At 43.4% G+C, this 12470-nt stretch overlaps 1 protein-coding gene across 1 annotated transcript in view; it reads left to right on the top strand.

The window, feature by feature from the left end:
- The window catches only part of LOC140737585 (lipoxygenase homology domain-containing protein 1-like), a 394473-nt gene that overhangs the window by 137691 nt on the left and 244312 nt on the right, over nt 1–12470 (top strand). Inside the window, exon 10 of the mRNA XM_073064021.1 lies at nt 6152–6336. Coding sequence (XP_072920122.1) covers nt 6152–6336 — 185 coding nt within the window. The remainder of the gene's footprint in view (nt 1–6151; nt 6337–12470) is intronic.

Genomic DNA, 12470 nt, shown 5'->3' with positions numbered 1-12470 from the left:
CAACATTTGAAGGGTTTCAATGAGATTCCCACTCATCCTTCTGAATTCCATTGAGTACAGACCCAGAGCCATCAAACATTCCTCATATGATAACCCTTTCAATCCTGGAATCATCCTTTGAACCTCCTCTGGGCCCTCTCCAATGCCAACACATCTTTTCTAAGATGAGGAACCCAAAACTGTTCAGAATACTCAAGGTGAGGCCTCACCAGTGCTTTATAAAGCCTCAGCATCACATTCCTGCTCTTGTATTCTAGACCTCTTGAAATGAATGCTAACATGGCATTTACCTTCCTCACCACTGACTCTACCTGCAAGTTAACCTTTAGGGTGTCCTGCACAAGGACTCCCAAGTCCCTCTGCATCTCAGATTCCTGGATTTTCTTCCTGTTTAGAAAATAGTCCGCACATTTATTTCTACTACCAAATTGCATGACCATGCATTTTCCAACTTTGTATTTCATTTGCCACTTTCTTGCCCATTCTCCTAATCTGTCTGTCCTTCTGCACCCTACCTGTTTCCTCAACACTATCTGCCCCTCCACCAATCTTCGTATCATCTGCAATCTTGGCAACAAAGCCATCTATTCCATCATCTAAATCATTTATATACAGCAAAAAAAGAAGTGGTCCCAAAACTGACCCCTGTGGAACACCACTAGACACTGGCAGCCAACCAGAAATGAATCCTTTTATTCCCACTCGCTGCCTCCTACCAAATATACAATATCCAGTGCATCCCCTTTATCTATCCTACTTGTAATTTCCTCAAATAAATCCAGCAGGTTCATCAGGCTCTATTTTCCCTGAAGGAAACCATGCTGACTTTGTCTTGTTTTACCAAGTGACTCTTACATCTTCGCAACCACTGAGGTCAAGCTAACTGGTCTATAATTTCCTTTCTGCTGCCTTCCTCCTTTCTTATAGAGTGGAGTGACATTTGCAATTTTCCAGTCCTCTGGCACCATGCCAGAGTGAAATGATTTTTGAAAGAATGCCACCACAATCTCTAATGCTACCTCCTTCAGAACCCTAGGGTGCAGTTCATCTGGTCCGGGTGACTTATGTACCTTTAAGTCTTTCAGCTTTTTGAGCACCTTCTCCCTTGTAATAGTAACTACACCCACTTCTCTTCCTTCACACACTGCAACATCAGGCACACTGCTAGTGTCTTCCACAGTGAAGACTGATGCAAAATACTCATTAGTTCATCAGCCATCTCCTTGTCACCATTATTATTTCTCCTGCCTCATTTTTAGTGGTCCTATATCCACTCTCATTTCTTTTATTTTTAACATACTTGAAAAAGCTTTTGCTATCCACTTTGATATTATTTGCTAGCTTGCTTTCATATTTCATCTTTTCCCTTCTAATGAATTGTTTAGTTGCTCTCTGTAGCTTTTTAAAAACATCCCAATCCTCTCTCTTCTCACAAATTTTTGCTTTGTTGTATGCCCTTTCTTTTGCTTTTACAATAGCTTTGACTTCCCTTGTCAGCCATGGTTGTACTATTTTACCATTTGAGTATTTCTTTGTTTTTGGAAGACATATGTCTTGCACCTTCCTCATTTTTCCCAGAAACGCACACCATTGCTGCTCTGCTGACATCCCTGCCAGCAGCTCCTTCCAATTTACTTTGGCCAACTCCTCTCTCATACCACTGTAATTTCTTTACTCCAATGAAATACTGCTACATCAGACTTTACTTTCTCCCTATCAAATTTCAAGTTGAGCTCAATCATCTTGTGATCACTGGTTCCTATTGGTTCTTTTACCTTAAGCTCCCTAATCTCCCTAGGCTCAATGACAAACTTCTCTAAAAAACCATCTCTTAGGCATTCAACAAACTCATTCTCTTGAGATCCATTACCAACCTGATTTTCCCATTTGACCTGAATGTTGAGATCACCCATGATGTGCGTGGAAAGTCATGTTTGACAAATCTTATTGAATTTTTTGAAGAGGTTACTAGGAAGGTTGACGAGGGTAAAGCAGTGAATGTTGTCTATATGGACTTTAGTAAGTCCTTTGACAAGGTTCCACATGGAAGGTTAGTTAGGAAGGTGCAATCTTTAGATGTTAATATTGAAGTAGTAAAATGGATTCAACAGTGGCTGGATGGGAGATGCCAGAGAGTAGTGGTGGATAACTGTTTGTCAGGTTGGAGGCCGGTGACTAGTGGTGTGCCTCAGGGATCTGTACTGGGTCCAATGTTGTTTGTCATATACATTAATGATCAGGATGATGGGGTGATAAATTGGATTAGTAAGTATGCAGATGATACTAAGGTTGTGGATAATGAAGTAGGTTTTCAAAGTTTGCAGAGAGATTTAGGCCAGTTAGAAGAGTGGGCTGAAAGATGGCAGATGGAGTTTAATGCTGATAAGTGTGAGGTGCTACATTTTGGTAGGAATAATCAAAATAGGACATACATGGTAAATGGTAGGGCACTGAGGAATGCAGTAGAACAGAGTGATCTAGGAATAATGGTGCATAGTTCCCTGAAGGTGGAATCTCATGTGGATAGGGTGGTGAAGAAAGCTTTTGGTATGTTGGCCTTTATAAATCAGAGCACTGAGTATAGGAGTTGGGATGTAATGTTAAAATTGTACAAGGCATTGGTGAGGCCAAATTTGGAGTATTGTGTACAGTTCTGGTCACCAAATTATAGGAAAGATGTCAACAAAATAGAGAGAGTACAGAGAAGATTTACAAGAATGTTACCTGGGTTTCAGCACCTAAGTTACAGAGAAAGGTTGAACAAGTTAGGTCTTTATTCCTTGGAGCATAGAAGGTTGAGGGGGGACTTGATAGAGGTATTTAAAATTATGAGGGGGATAGAGAGAGTTGATGTGGATAGGCTTTTTCCATTGAGGGTAAGGGATATACAAACAAGAGGACATGAGTTGAGAGTTAGGGGGCAAAAGTTTAAGGGTAACACGAGGGGGAACTTCTTTACTCAGAGAGTCATAGCTGTGTGGAACAAGCTTCCAGTAGAAGTGGTAGAGGCAGGTTTGATATTGTCATTTAAAGTAAAATTGGGTAGGTATATGGACAGGAAAGGAATGGAGGGTTATGGGCTGAGTGCAGGTCAGTGGGACTAGGTGAGAGTAAGCATTCGGCACGGACTAGAAGGGCCGAGATGGCCTGTTTCCATGCTGTAATTGTTATATGGTTATATGACTACCATAACATTGCCCTTTTGACTTGCCTTTTCTATTTCCTGTTACAACCTGTCATCCACCTCCCAGATACTGTTGGGAGGCCTGTATATAATTGTCATCAACATACTTTTACCCTTGCAGTTTCTTAAGTCAACCCGCAAGGATTCAACATCTTCCGATCCTATCTCACATCTTTCTAATGATTTGATGCCATTATTTACCAGCAGATCCACGGCACCCCCTCTGCCTACCTTCCTATCCCTTCGATATAACATGTAACCTTGGATCTTCAGTTCCCAGCTACAACCATCCTCCAGCCACAATTCAGCGATGGCCACATGATACCTGACAATCTGTAATATTGCAACAAGATTATCCACCTTATTTCTTATCAAGAGCATTTAGATACAACATCTTGAGTACCGTATTTACTATCCTTTCTGATTCTGCATCTCTAATGGTTTGATACTCAGCCTGTTGGCTACATCTCAGCCCCATCACCTGCCTGCCCTTCCTGACAGTCTGACTGCACACTATCTGTACTTTTTTACCATCTGTCCTATCCTGAGTCCCTTCACTCCAGTTCCCACCCCCTCGCCAAATTAGTTTAAACCCTCCCCAACAGCTCTAACAAACCTGCTCACAAGAATATTGGTCCCCCTTGGGTTCAGGTGCAACCTGTCACTTTTGAACATGTCATACCTCCCCTAGAAACATAGAAAACCTACAGCAAAATACAGGCCCTTTGGCCCAGAAGGTTGTGCTGAACATGTCCCCACCTTAGAAATTACAAGGGTTACCCATAGCCCTCTATTATTCTAAGCTCCATGTGTCTATTTAAAAGTCTCTTAAAAGACCCAGTCATACCCGCCTCCACCACTGTTGCCGGCAGCCCATTCCACGCACTCACCACTGTCTAAGTAAAAAAACTTACCCCTGACATCTCCTCTGTACCTTCTCCCAAGCACCTTAAACCTGTGCCCTCTTGTGGCAGCCATTACAGCCTTGGGAAAAAGCCTCTGACTATCCACACAATCAATGCCTCTCATTATCTTGTACACCTCTATCAGGTCACCTCTCATCCTCTGTCACTCCAAGGAGAAAAGGCTGAGTTCACTCAACCCGCTTTCATAAGGCCTGCTCCCCAATCCAGGCAACATCCTTGTAAATCTCCTCTGCACCATTTCTTTAGCTTCCACATCTTTCCTGTAGTGAGGCAACCGGAAGAAATCCCAATTATCCAAAAACCTGAAGCCCTGCCCCTAGCACCAGTTTCTCAGCCATGCATTTATCTGCCAAATCATCCTGTTTCTCCCCTCACTGGTGCGTGGCATAGGTAGCAATCCTGAAATTACTCTCCGGGAGGCCATGCTTCTCAGCTTTCTACCTAGCTCTCTAAATTCTCTTTTCAGGACCTCATTGCTCTTCCTTCCTATGTCATTGGTACCAAAATGTACCAAGACATTTGGCTGCTCCCCCTCCCTCTCCAAAACGTTGTGGACATGATCTGAGACATTCCTGACCCTGGCACCTGGGAGGCAACATAACATCCAGGTGTCCTGTTCACATCCACAGAATCTCCTGCCGGTCCCCGCACTATTGAGACCCCTATCACTACCGCTCCCTTCTTCTCTCTCTTTCCCTGCTGCACCATGGACCCATGGTCAGTGCCTGTAACCCGGTCATCGTGACATTCTCCCGGGAGGTCATACCCCACAAAAATATCCAAAGCGGTATACTTGTTTTTGAGGGGAATGGCCACAGGGGTGCTCTGCTCTAACTGCCTATTTCCATTTCTCCTGACAGTCACCCAGCTACTTGCCTCCTATAACCTCGAGGTGACTACTTCCGTATAACTTTGATCAATTATATCCTCACTCTCCCGTACAAGCCGAAGGTCATCCATCTGCTGCTTCAGATCCCTAACATGGTCGTCAAGGAGCTGCAGCCGGATGCACTTCTCGCAGATGTAGTTCCCCGGGAGCCTCTGGGTCTCTCAGTTTTCCAACATCTGGCATGAGGAGCACAGCACAGCCATTTAAATGGTACAGAAAGGGAGGAAAAAACAAAAAGGAAACATTAACAGACGCTTTACACAGAGCTGACGCCTCTTCCTAGCCAAAGCCTCTTTTGAGCCAAAGCCTGTCGCTTCCACTCTCGCCATCGGCCTACTCCCAAGAATGGCCGCTCCAGTTATCCCTTCTGTAATGTTATTTAGTTCATAGAGCTCTGTTGACGCTGTTGATAGGCTCCGTACAATGGACAAACATCCACAAAAGCTCTCCTTTTTAAATAACTGCCACCGATTTGCGAGAAATACCTCTTCATAAAGCTCTGTTGATGCCGCTGATAGGCCCCGTACACCACCCACAAAGACCTATCTGCGTGCCTGATTTGTTTTGTTTTGTTTACTTATTCATTAACTCATTCATCTATCTAGCTATGTATGGATGTATGGATGATGTATGTATGGATATATGTATGGATGTATGGATGATGTATGTATGGCTATATGTATGGATGTATGTATGTATGGATGATGTATGTATGGATTCAGAGACACAGTGCTGAACAGGCCCTCCCGGCCACCAGGCTGCACTGCACAGCAATCCACCTATTTAACCCTAGCCAATCAGAGGACAACTTACAATGACCAATTAACCTATTAACTGGTATGTCTTTGGACTGTGGGAGGAAAACTGGTGCATACAAAGGAAACCCACAAACTTACAGGGAGAATATACAAACTCCTTACAGAGGATGCTGGAATTGAACTCTGAACTCTGACGCCCAAGTTGTAATAGTGTCGCGCTAAGCGCTACATTGCCATGGTGACGTAGTTGATGAGAACAGAACCGGGTGTCAGAGGCTGTCAAGCACACGGTGCAGGGGGAGCCATCACTCACAGAGATGAATCTGTCTTGCCAGTCTGTGCTGATGATGCCTTGTTCTTTCTCTCACATCCCATGTGCTGTCAAATCCATTAGGATCGAACATGACAACACAGGAATGAGTGCCAGTTGGTTCTTGGATCGGCTTGTCATCACTGACATGAATCGCCCTCATCTCCGTTTCTACTTCCCCTGTAACCAGTGGCTGAGCAAGGAGGAAGGAGATGGCCTCTACGTCCGTGACCTGCTTGGCAGTTTGAACCCAATGGATGTACCTAAACGTAAGCCATGGGCCACTCTTGTTATTGCATTCAACTGTTATAAAGCATTCAGTAACAGAAGAAAGATTCAGGCCATCCACCTTCCCACATCAGACTATCGCCCAATATTCCCAAAACTGCAATGTTTTCTTCAGCACAACACCTACAAAATACTGGAGGAACTCAACAGGTCAGGCAGCATTCATGGAAATGATTAAATAGTCAATGTCTTGGGCCAAGACTCTTCATCAGAACTGGAAAAGAAGTGGGAAGATGCCAGAATAAAAAGGTACGGGGAGGGGAATGAAGACACTAGAGAAAGAAATCAGAAAGGCTAAAAAAGACATGATGTTTCTCTAGCAGACTAGGTGAAGGAGAATCCTAAGGGATTCTACAGATATGTTAAGAGCAAAAGGATTGCAAGGAACAAAATTGGTCCTCTGGAAGACCAGAATTGTAATTGATGTGTGGAGCCAAAACAGATGGGGTAGGGAGTGATCTTAAATGCATTCTTTGCATCTGTATTTACTCAGGAGGTGGATACAGAGTCTATAGAAGTGAGGCAAAGTGATACCAATTTCAAAGACCCTGCACAGAATACAGAGGAGGAGGTGTTTGCTACCCTGAGTTTTTCAAGGAAGTTATCGGGAATTAGATGAAGGCAAGGCAGTGAATGTTGTCTGCATGGATTTTAGCAAAAGGCAATTGACAAGGTCCTGAATGAAAGACTGGTCAAGAAGGTTTAGTCGCTTGGCAATAGACAATAGGTGCAGGAGTAGGCCATTCAGTCCTTTGAGCCAGCACCGCCATTCACTGTGATCATGGCTGATCATCCACAATCAATACCCCGTTCCTGCCTTCTCCCCATATCCCTTGACTCCGCTATCTTTAAGAGCTCTATCTAATTCTTTCTTGAAAGCATCCAGAGAATTTGCCTCCACTGCCTTCTGACCACACTTGGAGTATTGTGTGCAGTTTCAGGCTGCTTATTTTAGAAAAGATATACTGACATTGGAGAGGGTTCCGAGAAGATTCACGAGAATGATTCCAGGAATGAAAGAGTTACCATATGAGGAATGTCTGGCAGCTCTTGGGCTGTATTCCCTGGAGTTCAGGTGAATGAGGGGGATCTCATAGAAACATTCCAAATGTTAAAAGGTCTGAACAGATTAGATTTGGCAAAGTTATTTCCCATGGTAGGGGAATCTAGGACAAGAGAGGACAAGAGGGCACAACTTCAGGATTGAAATATGTCCATTTGGCACAGAGATACGGGGAAATTACTTTAGTCAGAGGGTGGTAAATCTGTGGAATTTGTTGCCACGAGCGGCTGTGGAAGCCAAGTCATTGGGTGTATTTAATGCAGCGATAGATAGGTTATTGATTAGCCAGAGCATCAAAGGGTATGGGGTGAAGGCAGGGGAGTGGGGATGACTGGAAGAATTGGATCAACCCATGATTGAGTGGCGGAGCAGACTCGATGGGCCAGATGGCCTACTTCCTATATCTTATGATCTTATAGCCTTAAAACTGTTGACTATACTCCAAGTGCCACCTGACCAGTTTCTTATAAAGGCTCAGCATTATCACCTTGCTTTTATATTCTATTCATAAGAAACAGGAGCAGGAGTAGGCCATCTGGCCCGTCAAGCCTGCCCTGCCATTCAATAAGATCATGGCTGATCTGGCCATAGACTCATCTCCACCTACCTGCCTTTTCCCCATAATCCTTAATTTCCCCTACTATGGAAAAATCTATCCAACCTTGTTTTAAATATATTTACTGAGGTAGCCTCCACTGCTTCATTGGGCGGAGAATTCCACAGATTCACCACTCTCTGGGAAAAGTACTTCCTCCTCATTTCCATCCTAAAGTCACTTCCCAGATCTTGAGGCTATGTCCCCTAGTTCTAGTCTCACCTTTGAAAACATATTTCCTGCCCTTATCTTATAACTTTTCATAATAACTGAAAAAACTTGTAGTATCCTGCTTATTATTATTGGCTACTTTGCCCTCATATCTCGCCTTTTCCCTTCTTGCAGATTTTTTAGTTGTTTTTTGTTGGATTTTAAGAGCTTCCCAATCATCCAACTTAACACTCACTTTTGCTACATTATATGCCCTTTCCTGGACTTTTATGTAGTCCTTAATTTCTCCTGTCAGCCATGGTTGGCTACCACTGCCATTTGAGAACTTCTCCCTCTGTGGGACATATCTATCCGGTGCCTTGAGAACTATTTACAGAAACGTCAGCCACCTTTGCACTGCCATCATCCCTGCTAGTGTCATCCTCCAAATTAACTGGGCAAGTTCCTCTCTCATGCCTCTGTAATTCCCTTTATTCCATTGTGTTACTGATACATCTGACTTATGCTTCTTCCTCTCAAATTGCAGTATGAGTTCAATCATATCATGATCACTGGCTGCTGAGGGTTTCGTTACCTTCCCTAATAGGTTCTCGGCTATTACACAACATCCAATCTAAGATAGCCTTTCTCCAAATAGGCTAAAGCACATGTTGTTCTAAAAAGCAATCTCGTAGGCATTCAACAAATTCCCTCTCTTGTGATCTGACACCAACCTGATTTTTCCAATCCTCTTTCATATTGAAGTCCCCCCCTCTTACAATTGTGACATTATCCTTATTACATGCCTTTGCCAGCTCCCTTTGCAGTCTCAATCACACATCCTGGCTACTATTTGGAGGCCTGTATATTATTCCCATATGGACTTTTACCCTTACAGCTTCTTAACTCCACTCACAAAGATTCAACATTCTCTGACCCAATGTCACCTCTTTCTAAAGATGTAATTCCATTTCTTACCAACAAAGTCACACCACCACCAGGGGTGGCCAACCTTTTATATTCCATGCGTCAATTTTTTCTCGCACGAGTTCAGATACGCCATACAGCTTTTGTACCCCCATTCAATTCTTGTAAAAATATGTTAATATAGACTTATTTAGCATTTTACATGATATATTGATTTAATACAAAAACAAGATAAACATTACTTACCTTAATGAGACTTTTAACAAATATATTTTGTCTTCTTTTGATTTCTTCCTTTATCTTAATCACATATTCTTTCCGTAACTCAGACCCAAGCACTAGCTTCAGTTTTCCTTCTGTTTCAGTCTGATGTTGCATTTCATAGTGTCTATTAAGATCGTGTCTTCTATTATGTGAGAAAGTGTTTTCACAAACAATGCACGATGGTTTTCCTGACGAACCCGTTATAAATAAGAACTCATTTCCCCACTGTTCACTGAATTCACGTTTACTATCACTTTCTGCTTTTCTTTTGCACTGTGATGGGTAATTGAATTAAATTAAGGCTTAATTTTCAAAAAGTACAAAACTGCAAACGTTCACAAAGGACGAACAAAGCACAACTCCATAGCGCACGAGTGTCAATTGTAAACTGACTGACAAAACCTGCGACGCACCGCTGGTGCAGACGCCTGGCACCTCAGGATCAAACAAGTATCAAACGTGTATTGAACAGTTATGGAACAACTGCAGAACAAAAGTCCTTCTTTCCTAGTTTGTCTCATTGAAGCAACACACAAAAAATGCTGGTGGAACGCAGCAGGCCAGGCAGCATCTATAGGGAGAAGCGCTGTCGACGTTTCGGGCTGAAACCCTTCGTCAGGACTAACTGAAAGGAAAGATAGTAAGAGATTTGAAAGTAGGAGGGGGAGGGGGAAATTGCAAAATGATAGGAGAAGACCGGGGTGGGGTGAAGCTGAGAGCCAGAAAGGTGATTGGCAAAAGTGATACAGAGCTGGAGAAGGGAAAGGATCATGGGATGGGAGGCCTAGGGAGAAAGAAAGGGGGAGGGGAGCATCAGAGGGAGATGGAGAACAGGCAGAGTGATGGGCAGAGAGAGAAAGAAAAAAAATGGCCTCCATGGCCTCCTCTACTGTCAAGATGAAGCCACACTCAGGTTGGAGGAGCAACACCTTATATACCGGCTGGGTAGCCTCCAACCTGATGGCATGAACATTGACTTCTCTAACTTCCGTTAATGTCCCTCCTCCCCTTCTTACCCCATCCCTGATATATTTAGTTCTTTTCCCCCCTCCCTTTTTTCTTTCTCTCTCTGCCCATCACTCTGCCTGTTCTCCATCTCCCTCTGGTGGTCCCCTCCCCCTTTCTTTCTCCCTAGGCCTCCCGTCCCATGATCCTTTCCCAGCTCCAGCTCTGTATCCCTTTTGCCAATCACCTTTCTGGCTCTCAGCTTCACCCCACCCCCTCCAGTCTTCTCCTATCATTTTGCAATTTCCCCCTCCCCCTCCTACTTTCAAATCTCTTACTATCTTTCCTTTCTGACGAAGGGTCTCGGCCCGAAACGTTGACAGCACTTCTCCCGATAGATGCTGCCTGGCCTGCTGCGTTCCACCAGCATTTTGTGTGTGTTGCTCCTATTTCAATTGTGTCTTGACCAAATGGGTCTTGGTCATATAAGTTGACATACTCATCATAACTTTGTTTGATATCACTAGTCAATCCCTGAATATATTTGGTTCTGCAGCCTCTAGGTATGTTCTGCTGCACTGCTTTCCAGATTAGTCGGACAAATTCATCATAATGATCAGGTTCTGGTGGTATGGTATCGATAAGTTGATCAAGGGATTCTGCAAAAGATGCCCAATTCGCTTTTCTCAGGTTAAATCTTGATAGGTACTTTGATGGTACAGGACTCAGAACTGGAAGGGATTCTACCTGGACTGGGCGGTGTTGGGATTTGGGTGTATGTTGGAGGACTGATCGTGTGAAGAGGTTGGAGCTTGCCGAGGTAACAAAGGCAAGGTCTGGGTTGTATCCTTTTCTCCATCTGGCACTAGTGAAGGTAAGGGTGTGCTACTCATATAGTAGCTCAAGGCTGTTGTTTAGAGCCCATGATACAACTGCTCCATTTGCATCGTCATCTTCGTATCCTCAGTTGGTGCTATGGCTATTAAAGTCATCAGCCTATGAGCTTCTTGTATGCACAAGATGTCCGGTCTTAAGTTTGCCAGGATTTCTGCTTTACTTTGGCTGAAGCCTTTGATGTTGTGGCTAACGATTTTCATGATTTCCAGTGGTTTGAGGGTTTATCCTTTTGCCACCCACTGGATCACTTGGTCTGGCAAGGTACGCGGTACAGCAACACAGTAAATATAACTCACGTAGAACCGTACGCATGTATACCATCAAATGAAACAATGTTCCTCTGGACCAAGGTACAACAACACAGTAAATATAAATCATGTACAACCGTACACATGTATACCAACAAATGAAACATTGCTCCTCTGGACCAAGGTACAGCAACACAGTAAATGTAACTCACATACAACCGTACGCATGTATACCATCAAATGAAACAATGTTCCTCTGGACCAAGGTGGAACAACATAATATATATAATTCACACACCTAACAGAAAGTAATATTACCACAAATAAATTAACAAATAATAAGGTGCATTTACAACAGAAATTAAAAAGTAAACAGTATAACGCTACTGGTGCTTCATACATGATGAGACCTGTGTGGTGGCAGGGAGTTCAGTAGTCTCACAGCCTGACGGAAGCAGCTGTTTCTCATTCAAACAGTTCTTGTCCTAATGCTATGGTACATCCTGCCTGATGGTAAAGGATTTAAAAGATTGTTGAATCCTCACTCTAGTTACAATGTGTATGTACCAGTTCCATGTGCTTTCCACTCAGTCAAAGTGTTTTTTTCCATACATCTATCAGATAGAAAATAGAACAGTACAGCACAGGAACAGGCCCTTCAGCCCACAGTGTCGTGCTGAACCAGATAAATTAGTAATCAAACAGCAAACTGAATTAATCCCCTCTGCCTACACAATGTCCATATGCTTCCAGTTTCCTCACATACATGTGCCTATCTAAACATCTCTTAAAAGTCTCTAATGTTTCTGCCCCTACCCCACCCCAGGCAGCACAATCCAGTCACCCACCACTCTCTATGTGTAAAAAAAAACTTGCTCCTCACATCTCCTTTGAAATTACCCCCTCAGCTTAAATACATGCCCTCTGGTATTAGACATTTCAATGCTGGGAAAAAGATACCATCTGTCTTCTCTATCTATGCCTCTCATAATCCTATGAACCTCTGTTAGATCTCTCTTCAGCCTC

Source organism: Hemitrygon akajei, chromosome 13 (assembly GCF_048418815.1).
Source record: "Hemitrygon akajei chromosome 13, sHemAka1.3, whole genome shotgun sequence".
Lineage (NCBI taxonomy): Eukaryota > Metazoa > Chordata > Chondrichthyes > Myliobatiformes > Dasyatidae > Hemitrygon > Hemitrygon akajei.
The sequence above is the reverse complement of the archived record's forward strand: the minus strand, read 5'-3'. Positions and strand labels throughout refer to the sequence as shown.